The following is a 17,971-nucleotide window of genomic DNA, read 5'->3' on the forward strand; positions in this document are numbered from 1 at the left end:
ATCATAGTAAAGTCACGTGGTGAGGATAAAAAATTCAGGTAAGCTTGCACTCACGCGCAAGAGTTGAATGGCAAAGCTGCTGCAGGTGAGCGTTGCCGGATAGATTTTTAAACTTCAGCATCATTGCTTATTTGCATAGCTGCGGTGTCAGTAATCGTCGTCATATGCACCGAAGAGGTCGTCGTCTTCTTCGCGGTGAATGGTGGATGCAAAGTCATTCTCAACATTGCAGACTTCCACCAGCTGAACTGGCGAAGCTTGCGCTAAGTCGCGCAAGACTTGAACCATAGCGAAGCTGCAGGATTTCTTTATGTTTGAGCACTGAAGGACACATCGCCACGCATTTGTACAAGTTGGAAATTGTTTATTTGCATGTTCCGTTGTTGCTTTGCACTGTGCTAGTAGCAGACATCAACATATGCACCAATATCGTCGTGTTCCTCGTCCCAAGCGCTTCACGACAGCGCTGGAGGTATTTTTTTGCTGAAGCCATTCCGCGAGCCGGGGACTAGGCGGTCGCCGCGAGGCACGTATTGACAAGGGCTCAGCATTTTGTTGTTATTTTTTTTTCCAGCAACACCGAACGTACGGCTTGCACAGCAGCTCCGCTTTTTAACGGCACAGGCATATCCACATCTCTTGCCGATTCCCATTTTACTGGTTGCCTCCTGAAACATGCCGTGAATACAATCACTTCAAGTGCTGCTATTAGGGTCACCCTTATATAATCCAGCAGTTGGGGGCGTCACGGACCAGCAAATATAACTCAATATCTCACCGTGGGTTTGTTAAATAACTACGGAGGACGTTTGTAAATGAACCAACGTCACTCTCTATAACAGGCCACTCAGGAGCGAGCCTAAGCTTCCCAAATGACATTTTAGCAGCGGTGCTGTTCTACACCGTAAGTTCGGTGTTGTAGGGAGGCGAGGAGGAGGACTGACTTTAATGATGAGGAGAAGTCAGCCTGACAGCGTGCTTGGCTTGCTACTCCACATGAATATGAGAGGTGCAAAAGTGAAAGGAAGCGATGACACAAAAACTCATACAGACACTACAAACAAAAATAAGCACACACGAACTTACCGACGCCGGTTCGCGCACACAGCACACGCACAGTGATATAGTTAACGCAAACGGTCAGAGGATTTTGTTCAGGCCGGAGACACGGAGAAATGACACCAAGGCCCGTGTACTCCGTGTTGCCACGAAAATTCAAAGAAAATGCGGAGCACTCGTGAGCGCGTGCTTCGCGACAATCGCCGAGCGTTCCCGGCACGCGCAGTGGCGTTAGCAAAATACAAAACAAAAGAAAACTCCACCGCTGTCATCAAGCGCTACCGCTCATTTAATGCTTGGAATGAGGTACACGACGATATCAATGCATATGGCGATGACTATGACAATGCATATGGCGATGACGCAAAGCAACGACGAGACGTGTAAATAAACAATTTCGAACTTGTCAAAATGCGCGGCGATGTGTCCTTCAGCGCTGACATATAAGGATATCCTGCAGCTTCGCTATGGTTGAAGCCTTGCGCGACTTAGTGCAGGCTTCGCCAGTTGAGCTGGTGGAAGTCTAAAAAGCTGAGGGTGACTCTGCACCCACCACTCACTGCGAATCAGACGACGACCTCTTCGATGCATATCACGAAGATTACTAGCACCGCAACTATGCAAATAAACAGTCATACTGATACGTAACTATGTGTCCGGCAACGCCCACCTACAACAGCTCCGCCATTCAAGCCTTGTGCATGAGTGCAAGCTTCCGCAAATTTTTTTCACTGTTGTTGCAGCGTATTCTGTGTCAAGTTTGTTCAAATCGAAATGTCACTTCAATATTCTTCAGCTGTTCCGTGTTTATCTTTCATCATTCAGAGCCGCGTAAAACTGGCTCCGTTTTTCAGCCATTTCTTGTCAAGGAAAAGACAGCTTGTGTCGTACACAGCTCTATAACTATATTTTATACAAACAGATGCAGTCACTTTACAAAATTGCGGAAGCAGCGCCAAGACGGCGCTTCGTCCGGGTGTGCTGTCTTCACCCTGTCCATGCGCTGTTTTCGAAAAGTTTAAAATGTGCCAACCAGCCCGAATTTTCCCTTTGATGACACTTTATGCTCATAACTAACTACTTCTCAGACAAAAGCCAGCATCCAATGAAGTTGCTTGGCGAGCCTCGACGAATTTGTGTGCTGCCAGGTCCCTGGCCTGTCGAAATCTGAAGGAGGAAGAAGAGAGGAAAGTCAACAGTACGTGCGGAACGCAAACAGGAAGGGACGGCTGGCTGTGGATGTCGACAGCGGGATAGGAAGACGATTCTCATCGCTTACTGGCGGGCGAACAAAGGAGGATGTTTGCGCGACCGGCCAATGCTCTCCCATGCCGCCGAGGGTGTTGCATTCGGCGAGCTTCACATCTGTCGTTCAGGGCGCTCGGCTCCAGGACCATATTTTGCCAGTTACATGAATTCCTTGCTCTCGTATTACTGATTGAGAATAAATTAAAAAAAAATATCCTGCAATATGCGCGACTTGTTTCAGACAACGGAGAACTAAAGGCCGGGAAAATGATATCGTTGCCCTCCACAATCGCGACCCTCGTAAGCCAGGTGACGTAAAGGGCTGGTCGAAACACATTTAAAGTTTAAAGGGAGATTAACACAAAAAGCAGTTTGTTTTTCGGTTCGAAATAAACCTGAGCAGTCCTTAGATAATGTCTCATGTTACAAAGAAGGCGGTAGACTGGCTCTCACTGCTTCAGACTATTTCCGGCCCTCGTAATTTAGGCATGAAATGCTTCAAGGATAGTACCATATCATTTTCAAACTTTTCTTGGGCACGGTGCGTGCGTACGCAATATTGCATATATATCTTAAAAATTAACCTTTCTTTTCGCAAGTGAGCGCTGGAGATAATAATATAAAGAAGGTATAAATTGCGTACTTTCCTATACATGTTTTGTAACCATTTACAGAGACTTCGTGAAGCAGAAAAAAAATTGACGTCACGAACACCGAGAGACAAGACGCAACGGGGGACGTTTATTCCAACTTTAACGTCAACAAACATTGATTGATTGAAATTTATTCTTCGAGTAAGCCGCAGGAGCAAAATTACGAGAAATCTCTTCGCGAAGCTTTAATAACAGCAGCCTAAAGTCGCTGTCTATTGATGGATCACCGGCCTGGCCAAATAATCAATGGATCAACCGCTCCCTCCAAGCATTGAGTGGCAGTATTGCGATTCTCTTCCCCATAAGTGACGGTGCTGTATGAGGAGACAGTGGAACGTAACGACGCGCTCTTGTTTTGTTGAGCAGCGGAGTCATGATGGTCCCCCTCTATAGTAGTAAACATCGATCTGTCATAGACTAAGCATTAGAACATCGATATTTCTTCCTTGATAATGAATAGAATCTGCATGCTAGATGTTTGCTTGTTTATTGCCGCCCTTGCCGGGATGGTTCAGTTTGAAATTTTACGTACTCAAGGAGTTGGCCAAGGAGAAGGAACGCTCTTTTAATGGATATGTTGTGCTGTGAAGGGTGCACTTTAAAAAAGTGCACCTTTTTTAAGCTATGAACGCTATGTTATGAAAAAAGCTATGAAATGTTACATGTTAAAGCTACTAAAGCTTTAAAAGCTGCGGTGGTTTCTTGCACAAAAAAGTTATGCTCGGTATTTAGCACCTTTCAAAGTGCCGAAGCCATGTCGTTGACTTTTCAAAGAAACAGCTTAAGCGGTGATTGCACGTCTTCTCCCATAATGAAAAATAGTATTGTGCAAACCATTTTTTGTGAAATAAGAGGGTATAATGCACGTAACGTTACGCTCATTAAATAACAAATTGATGTTGGTAATCACATTTTTCTTCCTAAAAGTGTCGTAACTTGCAAAAAGGAGGGAAGTTTTGTTTTTGTGGAACTACCCATATTATGTTTTTCTGGATAATTTTCTGGAGATGAATGTGAAATTCATTGAATGTTTATCACTTCAAAAAAAGAATAGTATCAAGCTAAAAAGGTTCACGACCGTCAACGTCAACAGGTTAAGTGCGCAATCGACAACATAGAACCCTTCCTAGCATATATACATGATCTCGTTCTGGAACCTGGTCATTTTCAATAAACCACAAAGATAGCTAAGGCATCCGTTACACGAAAAAACGTAGTATTTTACCGCACAAGCAATTTTTTTCTTGAGCACAATACAATATGTGTTCGCAAAAGACCAAAACGGCTTTCAACGAGCCAAAGCAACAGAAATTGCTCTACTAGCACATAAAGAGCTGATAACTAAAAGTATTGAAAATGAGAAGCTTACGCTGGGTATAATTGTAGGTAATAATAAAGCTTTTGACTACTTGAATCGTGTATTCTGCTCACAAAATTGCAATGCTACGGCGTCCGCGGTGCAGCTCATTTTTGTGCCCATACCCATTGTGGATTCCCATAGATTTCTCTAGGTAACATTCCACAGATTGACGACAAGAACGATGGTCGCTTCCTTAGCCGTGTTGATGGAAGGCGTGAGAATTGTGACGGCTGCCAGTTCTGTGCCTTGTGTGTTGACGACGCCGGTTGCATGTGTTTTGTGATGCTGTGAAATGCCTACTTCATCGGACCTGCCATCGAACCTATACAGGTTCCCACGTAAAGCAGAGTCAGCGCAAGCCATGTTGCCTGATGCACCGCTTTATAAACGTTCTTTCTGAAGTTTTGAGGCTACACGTTCTACAGTTCGCGGCGGAGGTGCCTTGGTCTAATGGACAGCGTTAACACGCGCTATCCTTGGTTCACGCCTCGCAACACAAGCGCTCGGGCGGTGCTGTAGTAAAGAAGCCAGGTCGCACCAGGAAGTTGGAAGCACAAACTAAGCTGAAAAAGATGCAACCAGCCGCACCCAATCAACGGATGGTACTAGCCGTTAGTTATGCTGTGGCGAAAAACTTAATAACACGAATTGATTACTCAATTACGCAAATCGAGAATTCCCGGCTTCTGCGACCACATCATACGTATAGGATCGCTAAAGCATCGTCTATCTTATTTAGCTGCATTCAAGGCCACCCGCTAAGAGCTGGAAAGAAGCGCAAATGTCTACCGACCAAATCTGCGTTTCGTTCATATGTTACGCATTCCCACTTCGCCCGCTCTCCCGTTCACCTCCTAATGCGCTTGACTTTTAACTCTCGCTAAGCGTTTTCTTGCCCGATTACCGAACAAGAAATAAAAGGGACAACTCTGCCTTCCGTACGAGGATAACTCTCGCCGCATTTGCCGTAGAGCGATTCAGCAGTGTGGACAACCTTCCAGTTGGCGGCAATGTGTACTCGATCATTCTGCTCCCAGAAGCTTCGAGAGAAGGCGGTGAGGTTCCTCATTCTTGTCTTCATAGTAACGTCCGCTTCTGCCGACAAGCTCACCGACGAAGCTTCGATTCCCACCCCTTTGGTTCGCACGAAATACGGCCTCATTGCTGGAGCGTCTGTTAGAGTCGGCGGCAAGAGCGTGGACGCTTTTCTTGGCATACCGTACGCCAAGCCACCGGTGGGTTCGCTACGCTTCGAGAAGCCCCAGCTACCAGATCAGTGGAGCGGAACGCTTAATGCTACCGTGATGCCGAAACCCTGTTGGCAGCTCCCGCTTCGGTTCCTGCCGAACGCGACAATCGATTACAGCGATAGAGCTTCCGAGGACTGCCTCTACCTGAACGTCTGGAAACCACCCTCTGCCTGCAATTCGTATGCCGAGAGGCGTCCTGTGGTAGTGTTTATCCACGGAGGCGGGTTCCAGTGGGGTGACTCATCTCTCTCGGTGTACAATCCGTCTAACTTTGTGGCCCTCTCCGACGTGGTGTTTGTGACTTTCAACTACCGACTTAGCGTGCTTGGATTTCTGTCATCTCAAGCTGCTGGAATCCGCGGCAACATTGGCCTGTGGGACCAGAATTCAGTGTTAAAATGGGTGCGAGAAAACATAGAGCAGTTCGGAGGTGACCCCACCGACGTTACCCTGGTTGGCCAGAGCGCTGGAGGGATCTCCGCAGCACTTCATTCGCTCTCTCCCCATAGTCGAGGCCTTTTCAAAAGGCTTGTGCTGCAAAGCGGTACTCCATTTTCTCTAATCCTCGGCATAGCTTTGGGAGGCCCACAGAAAATAATCTTCGCAGCTTCGGCTGTGAAATGCTACGACAAGCGCCGAAGGCTGCTGGAACAGGCCGATGTCGTCGCGGACTGCCTGAGAAAAATAGGAGCGCGAGAGATGTTCCAGAAGCTTGACTTTCTCACTGTATTTGAACAGTTGTTTCCTCCTGTTGACGAGGATGAATTCATCCCCAAAAAAGTTTTATGCGCAGAGACATGGAAGGACTTGGGCGTCAAAGAAATCTTGCTTGGATCGGTCACCGACGAAGGAACCCTGTTTTTTAACTGGATGAAGGAATCTGTGCCAATTCTAAGCAAGTTACTTTTCAGCGACTACCTCACTTTCGCCTCCTATTTAATGTCGGAGATGTTTGCTCTGGACATCGAAGAGGGAAGGCAACTGGTACAGAACTATTTCGGTGATTCGGAGGCTGACGTGTCCCAGGGAGAAGTGATCCAGCGCATCAGCAAGATGATTGGCGACGCAGTGTTTACGTGTCCAACTTTCTTTTTTGCCCAAATCGCTGCTAAGCAAGGGGTCGACGTATACAGATACGTGTTCAACTACCGGGCCACGCACAGCCTTTGGCCTAAATGGATGGGTGTAGTTCACGCCGATGACCTTCCCTATACGTTAGGGTCACTTCCGTTCTTCAAGGTCACGGAGAACTTCATGGAGCATCTAGAACCCGCTGGAAGCAAATCCGCCGATAACCTGCACTACAACCACGCAGAGGAGATGTTCATGAAGGATATGGTCGGCGTCTGGTCGTCGTTTGCAAAAACTGGGTAAGCACAACGTATAACACCCCAATTACAATGCTGGACTAATATAAACGTGTCTCCATATGTCGCATTCCACTCTCGCAAGAAACGTACCGACATTGATTAGGAGTTGCTGTACGAATAACATTTCGTTAGTATTGCCGATTATGCACGAAGATATTGCACGAAGCTGATATCCGTGCGTTTTTTGTTTGTTTGTTTTTGCTGTAATTAAAGGCTTCGCTGTTCATTGCTGCTGCTGCTCGTCTGAATGGGGCCTGCGGCCTAGTCAAGCCGTCATGACGGCTTTTTCTGCAGCTCCTCTGTCTCTATTTGTATTTTTGAGGCATAAATAAACCTTATATTATTATTATTATTATTATTATTATTATTATTATTATTATTATTATTATTATTATATAGCACTCATTTACGCGTGCATGATTCTACTTTAACCCCCAGAGTGTCCTTTACAACATCCTTACGCCGGCCGCTATCTGTGATGCTATAACTTTGGAGCAAATGGGTACTCTAGTTTTGGGCTAAACGTTCATCAGGTGTCACGAAGGTCTTTTCACACACACCTGCGAACACAGGGTTTGACTGTACTCTACAAACACTTTATGCATGTGTCTGCACCGTTAACATCATTACCATTGTCGTCGCCGTATTTTTGTGGGAGAGTGTTCTAAAGGAGTCCCGCAGCCTCGCCTACCTCAAATGGCTGTTTCAACGTAACGTAACGTAACGTAACGTTACTTGAGAAAACCTATATCAAAACTAACGTAACCTGAGCTAAACCTGAGCTAAACCAAGTCTTAAAGTAGTCTAAACCTAACAGTTATCTTCGTGGTGTTCTTTTCCCCGGAGCTTCTCCTCCAAGCCGCAGCAGCGCTGAAGATCTGACCCCGGGTATCCCCAACCGACAAACTCAGCTTCCGATGCAAAAACTGTACATTTATTTACAGCCCGGCGGGCGGCTAAGAAACAGGACTGGCGCGGAGGCCGAAGACGACGGGCCCAGCTCTCCTGCGCCCGGACCGCGTCTCCCCGTCTTCATTTTCCATTCCTCCTGCAGCTGAGGGCCGGGGAAAAAGGAAAAGCCAGTCGTCTTCGTCGGTGGCAATCCCATGTGGTGGCGGTTAGGCCATCCGGTGCGAGCAGGCACGGCCTTTGTCGGAATGCGCGGCGTTCGAAAGCGCCGCGCAACACGTGCCTTCCATTTCCGCGCTACTCGCCCCAGGGCCCGCGCTAGTTCGTGCGTCGAAGCGCCCGACACCTCTACCACCACTGTGAAACATAACTTAAGGAATGTTTCACACACGAAACACACACCACACACACTTTTGGCACGTTCACCATCGTTCCTTCAGTTGACGACACAACAATAGCACGGCCAGTGCCCCTTGACCCTGGCTGCAGATCACCATGACAAAGGACAGCCCCAACACTCTAGTTCAGTCAGAGCGAGCGGCCTTTATAAGGTGGTATGCACCGGCCGTCGTCGTCCAAAAACACCCTTGCCATGCGGCGCACCTCGTCGTACAACAGTAACAGGGGCCCCTCTCCTCTTCGCTTTCTCGCTCGTGAAGGGACCGCTGCTGCCTCGTCGGCCTGCGGTGCAGCCACGCTGCACTGCGGTGAAGCTGGCTGACGCTTCCTCCCCTTTTCATCCGAACACCCCAGTTCAGCCAATCCTGAGCTCGGAGCGCCGTGCTCCACTACGCGCTGTTCGTCAGCGTAATCGGCAGACGGCTGCTTACCGGCCGCATTAAAGCTGACATGGAATGCTGGTGAGGCTATCTTTTCAGCGACTCCGGCAGCCCTACCTGTAACTGCGTGGGGCTGCATTACTTGAGCGGCCGTGCCCTAATTTGCACTTTCCTCTCTCAAGTCGCTAAAGCTCCCCATGGCAATCACATTTTCATGATATTACATTTGGGGATCTTCAGAAGCACTGGATGCACTTGGCGCGACACCAACTGCATCCGAATCCTCGCGCGATTCCCGTGCTGCTGCATCCTGCAAAGCTACTGGCCGCTCGGCCACGCTCCCGGAATGTTCTCTGTCTCCGCACGGTGCGACGACGGGCTCACTCTCAACTGAAGCTAGCTTCAGCCCCTTCAGTACTGCTGCTTTAAGAACTGCGTAGTTCTTCCGCTGCTCCCCCGAGAATCCAGCTAGGCACCCTCTAGCCCTCACGCTCAAGTCGGGAAGAATTACCCCTGCTCGCCATTTTAGCGGAACATCGTAGGAGTCTAGCCTGGCCTCGGCACAAGCGAACCAATCAAGCACAAGCGCTTCCTGGGGGGGCATATCTACGAGCACTCCTTGCAGCATGCTCATGCAATCTAATCTCCCATCCATCTCGCTGCACCCTTGTGCTTGCTGCCCGTTGTTAGCGCTTCTCAAACGCTCACTCCTTAGGCGTTCCGCTGCTAACCCCGCCTCAGCGATCTTCAATTTCGCCTGGAGTAGGGCCATCTCGTCAGCGAAAGACATGGCTGACCTAATTCTGACGCTCGCTGCCTCGTCTGCCCTCAGAGTCAGCTCCATCTCACCATACCTTGCTAACCGCCACCCATTATCTCAGGGCTACTCACGCAGCACCCCTTACATGTCGTGGTGAGCCACGCACCCAGGATCAAGTGAGGCACTGACCTGCATAGTTCGGTGCTTGTGGTGATGGGCTGGATCCGTCGAGGTGGCGATCCGTATCCACGCGGCGCCGGCCGCGTTCTCGTTCTCGGGGCTGGAGGGGTGATCCGGGTCCCTCCGCTGAGGCGTCCAGGCGTTCGCACGCGGCAGTAGAAGTCAGCGCCAGCTCGGTCACTGCTCCAGCTGTTCCCGTTCAACAGGCTGCGCCGCTCTCCGCTGAGAAGTCCATTGAGCGCCGGTCGAGCCGCTTCTCCGCCAGGCTGGCGAGCTCGCTGCTCCCGCCGATCTCGTTCAGCAGACCGCGATTTCTCCGCCTGCTCCGTCCGTCGAGGGCCCGTCTCGCCCGCCGGCAAGCTGAGTCGTCGCTGTTGAAGATCCTGCCGACTGCGCCAGTTATCTTCGTCGATGTTCTTTTCCCCGGGGCTTCTCCTCCAAGCCGCAGTAGCGCTGAAGATCTGACCCCGGGTATCCTCAACCGACAAACTCAGTTTCCGATGCAAAAACTGTACATTTATTTAAAGCCCAGCCGGCGACTAAGAAACAAATATTGAGCGGAGCACGAAGACGACGGGCCGAGCTCTCCTGCGCCAGGACCACGTCTCTCCTTCATTTTCCATTCCTCCTGCAGCTGATGGCCGGGGAAGAAGGAAATGCCAGTCGTCTTCGTCGGTGGCCATCCCATGTGGTGGCGGTTAGGCCATCCGGTGGGAGCAGGCGCAGCCTTTGTCGGAAGAATGCGCGGCGTTTGAAAGCGCCGCGCAACACGTGCCTTCCATTTCCGCGCTGCTCGCCCCAGGGCCCGCGCCAGTTCGTGCGTCGAAGCGCGCGACACTAACTTAATCTGACCGAACCTGACCATGATTTTCTTCACTTTCATTTCACTCAAAAGGGCCTTACGCGACGACTCTGCCATTTTTTTAGTCTAACGTGAACTCTGGCAGCTTTTAGGTATTGTTCTTTTAGCGTCGCCTCTGCAGCGTCGCATTCACTCTGTCGAGTCCGTTTTATTCCCGAGGACAGAATGCAGTTTCACAGAAGAGTTCCTCAGCAACAATAGTGTCTATGAGGGCCAAGCGTATACATATACCCGCCGCGGTAGCTGAGTGGCCAAGGCGTTGTGCTGCTGAGCACGAGTACGCGGGTTTGATTCCCGGCCGCGGCGACCGCTTTTCTGGTGGGGGCGAAAAGCAGAAACGCCCGTATGTTCGAGATTACGGCGCACGTTGAAGGTGGTCAAAATTAATCCGGAGCCCTCCACTACGGCGCGCCTCCTCGCCTGCGTTGCGTCGGCGCGGTAAACCCTACAATCAATCAATCAATCAATCAATCAATCAATCAATCAATCAATCAATCAATCAATCAATCAATCAATCAATCAATCAATCAATCAATCAATCAATCAATCAATCAATCAATCAATCAATCAATCAATCAATCAATCCCTTCTATTAAATACCTCGATAAGACCCAATATCTCCATAAGACCCCGCAGGTCTCCCACGGAAACCTGTACATTAAGTCCCTTCAAAGTCGGCTTCATTGCTATACTCAAACACATTGCTTTTTAAGGGCGATGTCAGGTGTCATGATATCAAAGTATCAAGGCCCTAGCGCCTTTAAATTAAGCATTTGTAGGCGGCGGAAGTGTCACTTATGAAGCGTTGGAGACATACAGACGGGTTTTGGCGTTCAGCACACAACGAAATGTAGTTTAATTAACATTAAAATAATAAACATTTAATTAAAATATATCAAAAATCTGAGAATTGTCTACTGCATTCGTACACCGCTCCTACACTTCATAAGCCTTACGTTTCTTTGATGGCATTGTGTGTATTACTTTCTTGTTATTTTATTGTTATTCGCGTTTTGGTGTAGGGCTACATTGAACTTTATTATTTCGTGGTTTTATTTTGAACTCAGTTGTAAAACATTTCAACATGATAATCGGGACCAACTAGCGGGCGAAAAAAATATCGACACCAGCCTCTAGCTCGATCTTCCGTACATCATTTAGCCTTCTCTTTTAACGTTCCAAGTGCCTTTAGTCGCCCTTTCAGAGGAACATTACCTTTGATGGTAAACAGGCGCTTTCCGGATGTGCTGATTCAATATAGTGTGATGTGTAAGTGTGGTGAAGAATAATTACTGCATACCGGTCAGACTTTGTTTGAAACGACGGCAATTAAGGATTCCTCAAGGCGCGCAAGTCTTACTTAATTGAGTCAATATGTCCTCAGCATTATTTAATTTAAGAAACATTTATTTTGCGTGTCCCTATTAGTAAATTTACTCCTCATTTATGGTCGTCGTTGCAGGATAAGCGTTTCTGCCTCGCCAACATTGCGAGCGTCCCTATAGTTGCTTCTTTGTCTCTCTAACTCCTTAAAATCTCCACGATACAAGAGGACTCAAGAAATGTGTTTGATTTGAGGAAAAACGCGTCTGTTTACTCTGTGAACTTGAAATAATGTCAATACTAAACAAAACATGCCGTATGTAGCCTATGTCATCGCGATCCGTATGTTGCATGACATCCGAGTGGCATTTGTAGGGAGTGAAATGCAGATGAATGATAATGCTAAAAAAGAATTTTTTTTACAGAAAGCCAGTGCTACCTGGAAACCTTTCTGAATGGCCTGTATACACGGTTGGGAAGCCGGATTTCATTCAGATGGACCTCAACACGTACACTAAAAAGCAAGAAGATTTGCAGAACGTTTGCAATATCTGGAAACCTTTCCTTTTGGGAAAGTAAGTACGCTGCAGTAACGCAACTTGACAAAAAAATTGTTGGTTAGGAGATATGACATTTTCATGCTCATATTCTGCAGCTCGTCCACATCTCAAATCCCACTGACAGCGTCCCCATAGATAGACTATGAAAGAGCTCGCAGAGGTCACGTTACAAAAGCAATCCGTTGAGGCGAAAGCACTGTGTGCTCTACGAAGCGAAAAGCCCTGTGTTGCGAGCAGAGGACGGCCATCATTCCACGCGCGTTCAATTAAAAATAAATACCGGGCAAGAACGGAGATCGAACCCAAGGTCGCGCAGTGCGAGGCAAGTGGGTTAGCCACTACACTACCTACGCCCCACAAGATATTGCTTTAGAGGTACAATTGAGACTGCTTACGTACTTTGAATGAGAAAGCATTATCGATTCTTTTGGCGATAGTTTACTCGTGCACGCCTGGCATGTCATGCTGCTTCCATGAGGGTGCCGTAATACAGATTCGTGACGGTTCAGTAGATAGTTATGAATCCTAGGCCCAGTATAAGAGATTGGCCAAGGACGGTGACAACTCCTGCCAGAAGGTCACAATGGATTCAGTAATTCCCACTCAGCTGCGACGGCACCATACCCGCCCACAATTTCCACATACCCATTCGGAAATCGGGAAACTTGGTGGCCCACAGTGGACTCGAAAGGCGCAGGACAGGAGCTGTTGGAATTCAATGGGAGAGGCCTTCGATTCCCCCCGCCATGGGCGTGAGTAAGCTTTTGATGATGATGATGACCATGATTCACTCGGATTGGTGAATGACGATGACAGCTGCCGTCAGAAGCCCACGGCCGAATAGCCAATTCCCAATGTCATAACGCTGTGTCATTCAATGCACTTAAAGCGATTTAAGTAAGCCAAGAATTTCGTTTTGTGTCGGGGGAGTAGGAATTGTCTCGGATAAAATCGTATGTTTTTTTTTTCAACAGACGAGCAAAAACGAGTAAATTTGCACTGAAGTACCGAAGATTTTGAGTGCGGGTGTTCGATCTCGAGAGCAAATAATAATGCATGCGCCCCAAAAGAAATCATCCACATAATGATAGCTGAAGGTCACTTTGAGGTTGGAGGTTATAAGTCACGCCTGCAATTTAAAACTAAGAAGTATAGGGTTGTCTTGTGCAATGGAAAAATGCGAAATACATTTTAGCCTTGTCTTACCTTACTTAATGTCCGCAGGATTGCAAGCCAGAGCTGTGTCACATATAACAGAACGTACGTTCTCTCATTCGGACTTTGTAGACTGTTTAGCTAGGTTACTGACGCTTTGGAGACATTTTGCAGGTGATGAAGAGAAAAAGACAAAGACGTTAGCAGAAAGGGGATCTTTTCTTTGCCTCAGACTACAACGAGTTTCTTTCGTGCTTTTTATTTTTTCCAGAAACAACACAATGGTGAGCGACGTGGAAGCTGAGGGGGAGGAGTAATAAACTTTTAGTAAACAGCAAAGTGCTGGTGTTGGGACCACCCGCCCTGTGAGAGGAGGACCCCAAGAAGTCTGCGGACCTTTTTTTTTCTCTCTCTACCAACGTTTGTGACTGGGAGAGGTCAGGGCTGGTCAGCAGCTCCACCCACAGCCGAAATGAGAGATTGGTGTTTGGTGTGAGTCTCGTTTGCTATACCTATACAATATTTATTGCCAGTTTATTTAAGTACTTGCAATATGGTTTACTAGTCTTTTTTAGTAAGGATTGGTCTTGGACTGAAGACCCCGACCACAAATAAGCTCACTTCAGCTGTGATTAAAGTTTCTGTCTCTCCCTCTCTCATTCTCATTTTTATTTTATTTCATATTATTCATTACTGCACCTTTTTGTCTCCACGTACCTGAGTTTTCGTGTTCTAAATAAAATACTTATGGTTGACAGTTCGTTTACTTTGCGGTGCATGTGTTACCGCTTTTCGGATTACATTAAGATTACGACAATGTTGACGGTACATGAGCTTTCTGTGACATTAGAGTCGGCAAACGCCCGCCGCACCCCAGAGAAGGGCGCTATAAGGCCGTAAACAGCTCCTGTGCGAGTTCAATACTGTAATACTGTGCGGTAATCCGAAGAACTGCCCGAAGACTGGCGATATTTTATTGTATGCCCAGTTACAAATCCTGGGAAGAGAAATAAGAAAGCGTAGAACCTCCGGCCCATTTCGCTGGCGTCCACATTATGTCAGCTCTTAGAGCGCATGGTTCTTGGGTGGTTTCCCTACATAGTAAGCACCACACGGGATGCTTGCGGCCCACACAGACCGGGTTTCGACCCAGGCTTTGTACTCACGGTAGTCTGCAAGTTCTCCGCCACTCGGTGGGGCGCCGTCGCGTCCCTACCAAGACTCCAGCCATCATTGTAGCCGTACACCTTTAGAAGCCCTGGACACGGTAAACCATGCCCCGATCGTGGAACTACTTCGTGATTGGGGAGGTGGCCCACTGCCCACAAATTTTGTGAGGGATTCCTAAAATACCGGTCATTCGAGATCAACACCGAGATCAACAACCACCAACCGCACCTATGTAGTCAGGGTGCCGCAGGGGCGATCCTGTGCCATGTGCTCTTCGATCTAGTGATGCGCGACATCACTGGTGAGCTGGCGACGATCACACTCTTCAAGAACATAGCATACGCGGACGATATCACGATCTGGACTGATGGGATTACCGACGTCAAGACGGCCACTGCGCCGGTGCAGAGGGTACTGGGTGCCGTTCAACGAGGCCTCACGGCTACAGGCTTGCGCACCTATTCAGGAAAGACACAATACATTGTTCTAGGTGGTTTGAAGCAAACCAGGAAGACCATCGACATCTGGCTAGGCGGCAGGCGTCTCGAGCGGGAGGCGTCCCGCTGGATGCGTATCCTGGCAGTGCCGCTGCACGAACAGGGCGCAGCCAACGAGTAGGCCCGCAGCTGAAGGTGACGTGGCGGCAGAAGCTCCATATCACCCGACGCGTGGGCAGCCGCTTCGGGGGTATGATTGGCGACGTAGGCGATACGTACGCTGACCCAGGTGGGGCTTAAATCCAAGGCATGCTACGGGGGTGGTCTTCTTCGAGCGGACCCAAGCGTAACAGACCCAGCTAAAAGTGCTGCACCATGAGCCTGCCGAGACACACCAGAATCGAGGAACTCTGCCGGATTGCGTAGCTTCTTCCGCTGCGCCTCATCATAGATGAGTTGTACAAAGGGCACGCAGCGAGACGGGTTATTCACTTAATTACCCAGCGGCTTTCTCAGGCATCAGTCGCCAACTGCGCGGAAGCGGATGCAATGTCTAGGCATCGCCAAGGCGACAGCAAATTCTTTGGGGCTAGGCGCAACTAAGTGCTACCTGACCTCGAACATGGAACGTACAGGGAGATCTACGCTTCGCGGAACCGGCTATGACAATATGTCAGAAATAAACACTTGCGGCGGGCAAGTACATTTCTCGGCGCCCGACAAATTAGGTAAAATATGTAGCGCGGTAGATAGGAGGTTGGCAGGTATGGCTACACGTAGAAGCTGTGGAGTAAAGCATGGGTCAAGCTTTGTCCCTTGTAGTATTGGTGTGGTGTATATGATTCTGTTTGTCTGCGGTCATGTTTATATCGGCCAAACGGGCCGACGCCTTAGCATTCAACTAATGGAGCATAGACGTTCTTTGAAGAGCTATGATTATTCCCACGTCGCACAACACTGCAAAAAATTGTAAAAAATGTAAAGATTGTTACACTGTTTTTAAGGACACAAAAGTAGTAGCCAAACATAAAAACCAGCAGGTCCGAGAGATAATAGAGGCCTTCCATATTAGAAGGAACGAGTGCAAGTGCGTTATACTCGGTGACAACTTAAGAACGGCACCGAAAGTTGCCGCTGTGCCTTATCACCGTAGCCGGATGCTTCTCCGCGCGTCGCAAGTAGGGCGTTACTGGGAATATTTTAAACATGGCGTAAGCCGTTCCCGTGATTTTTTGGATTTATTATGCTCTTAAACGACTCCAGTGACGACAAACAAACTGCGTGAGACAAGGCAGACGATATCACGCATTCATAGCTAACCCCTTTGAAAACGCGCGCGCACTGACGTCACGGGTCCGGCGCTTTGGCGGAGTGATACACTACATGAGGTGGTGCCGTTCTTGAGTTGTAACCGAGTATAGTGTTCCTTCTCTGTCATTACTTGACAAGGAATTTCAGTTTCTTATCCGCTAGCAGATTGTGTAACTTCTTGGATGCTGAATTTTGTCGCGAGCCGCAGTGTTTTAAAGATGTTACTCTATTGTCGCTTACACGCTTTGTCCGGGTTATCTGTTCACACGACAGTATGGTTATTGTGTATAAATATGTGCTTTCTTTCTAATAAACCTTCAGTTGCGAGTTCAGCGCTGTGCGTCGTCCACTCTTCCTTTTTGTCCGTGTGTTCCTTGCGCTGTTTTTCACTATGAATCTTAATCTGCACCAACAAGCCCAACTTGCCATCTTACTTCAAAGTAAATCAGTAATAACTTAACGCAAGACACAACAAAGGAACATCGAAGTGGTGAAACGAGTAAGAAATTCCGTTCGTAAGGCAAACTAGTGCACTAGTTGGTCCATGGAGAAACCTGATGAAAAATTGGCCTCATGCCCAGGTGGCGATCTTCATAAATCGATTGAATCATGCCAATTTGCCGACTACGGTTCTGGCCCCCAAGAAGGCCACGTCGGCAACGTGAAGATTGAACGTGGCCCCGGCAGTCATGCTTTCCTTGTGTAACATTCATCTTGCTTCAAAGGCAAGCGCGCAGACCTCGATGAGGAGGAGGAGGAATAAATGTTTATTCCATGAGCGCTTGTTCTGCTGTTAGGACACCGGGGGGGGGGGGGGGGAGGGGGTCGGGGAGCGTCCCTAGTCCGGGATTCCCTGAACTTGGCTGGCAGTCCAGGCCCTCTTTACCAGCATGCGCTGGGTCCCATAGTCCTGACTTTTCAGGCAGGCCACCCACTGCTCGAAAGAGGGGGAAGGGTTGGGGGGTAGGGCTGGGATTTGTCCGCACTCCTACACTCGGTGGTATAGCGTGCTGGGCAAGGGCCACAAAGTACAGGTGGCCGGGTATATGGTGGGGTAGATCGCGTGAAGGAGGGTGCGATGGGAATAGGAGGTGGCCCAGAGAAACTGGTACTTCTGCTGCTTATGCGCGCATTTCTGTCTGAGGATCGCTCAGTGGAGTCCCAGGTGACGGCAACGTCTACTGTCTGAACCTTCGTGCCCCTGGAAATGACAAGGTCGCAGCGGAGTCGTTCCCCAGTGGGTGGATGTTGTGAAGGATCTTTCACGGTCGATAGTGGCGTCGGGGTTCCGCTCCTTTACGGGTATGACCACCTGTTGACAGAGAAAATCGTGTCTCTCGACACGCCGGCCACGGAGCACACGTGTCTCATGAGCGGCATGGCCAGCGACGAGTCAACAATATTGCAACTGCGGAATCCAACGCCCTTTGGAGTACGAGATTATCTGCACCCCCAAACCCATGTCGAGGGTCTGCGGGAAGGACCACCACAGAGAGGAGCGCGCTGCAGCCACGGCGCGAGCGGGCCCAAGAGGGGGCAATCTTCGTGGACGCTGACGTCGATGCGACGACCAACCCCGTAAGCG

General features: G+C 48.8%; 1 protein-coding gene across 1 annotated transcript; it reads left to right on the plus strand.

Moving 5' to 3' along the window:
- Positions 1-5,248: 5,248 nt before the first annotated feature.
- On the plus strand, positions 5,249-16,707 carry LOC144179034 (acetylcholinesterase-1-like). The gene is made up of 3 exons (XM_077707207.1): positions 5,249-6,940; positions 12,179-12,328; positions 13,740-16,707. The coding sequence occupies exons 1-3, from the start codon at positions 5,331-5,333 to the stop codon at positions 13,783-13,785; spliced, it is 1,806 nt and encodes a 601-aa protein (XP_077563333.1). The 5' UTR covers positions 5,249-5,330; the 3' UTR covers positions 13,786-16,707.
- Positions 16,708-17,971: the final 1,264 nt, after the last annotated feature.

Source organism: Haemaphysalis longicornis, unplaced genomic scaffold (assembly GCF_048455015.1).
Source record: "Haemaphysalis longicornis isolate Haplotype H1 unplaced genomic scaffold, Haemaphysalis longicornis Haplotype H1 scaffold_4, whole genome shotgun sequence".
Classification (NCBI taxonomy): Eukaryota; Metazoa; Arthropoda; class Arachnida; order Ixodida; family Ixodidae; genus Haemaphysalis; species Haemaphysalis longicornis.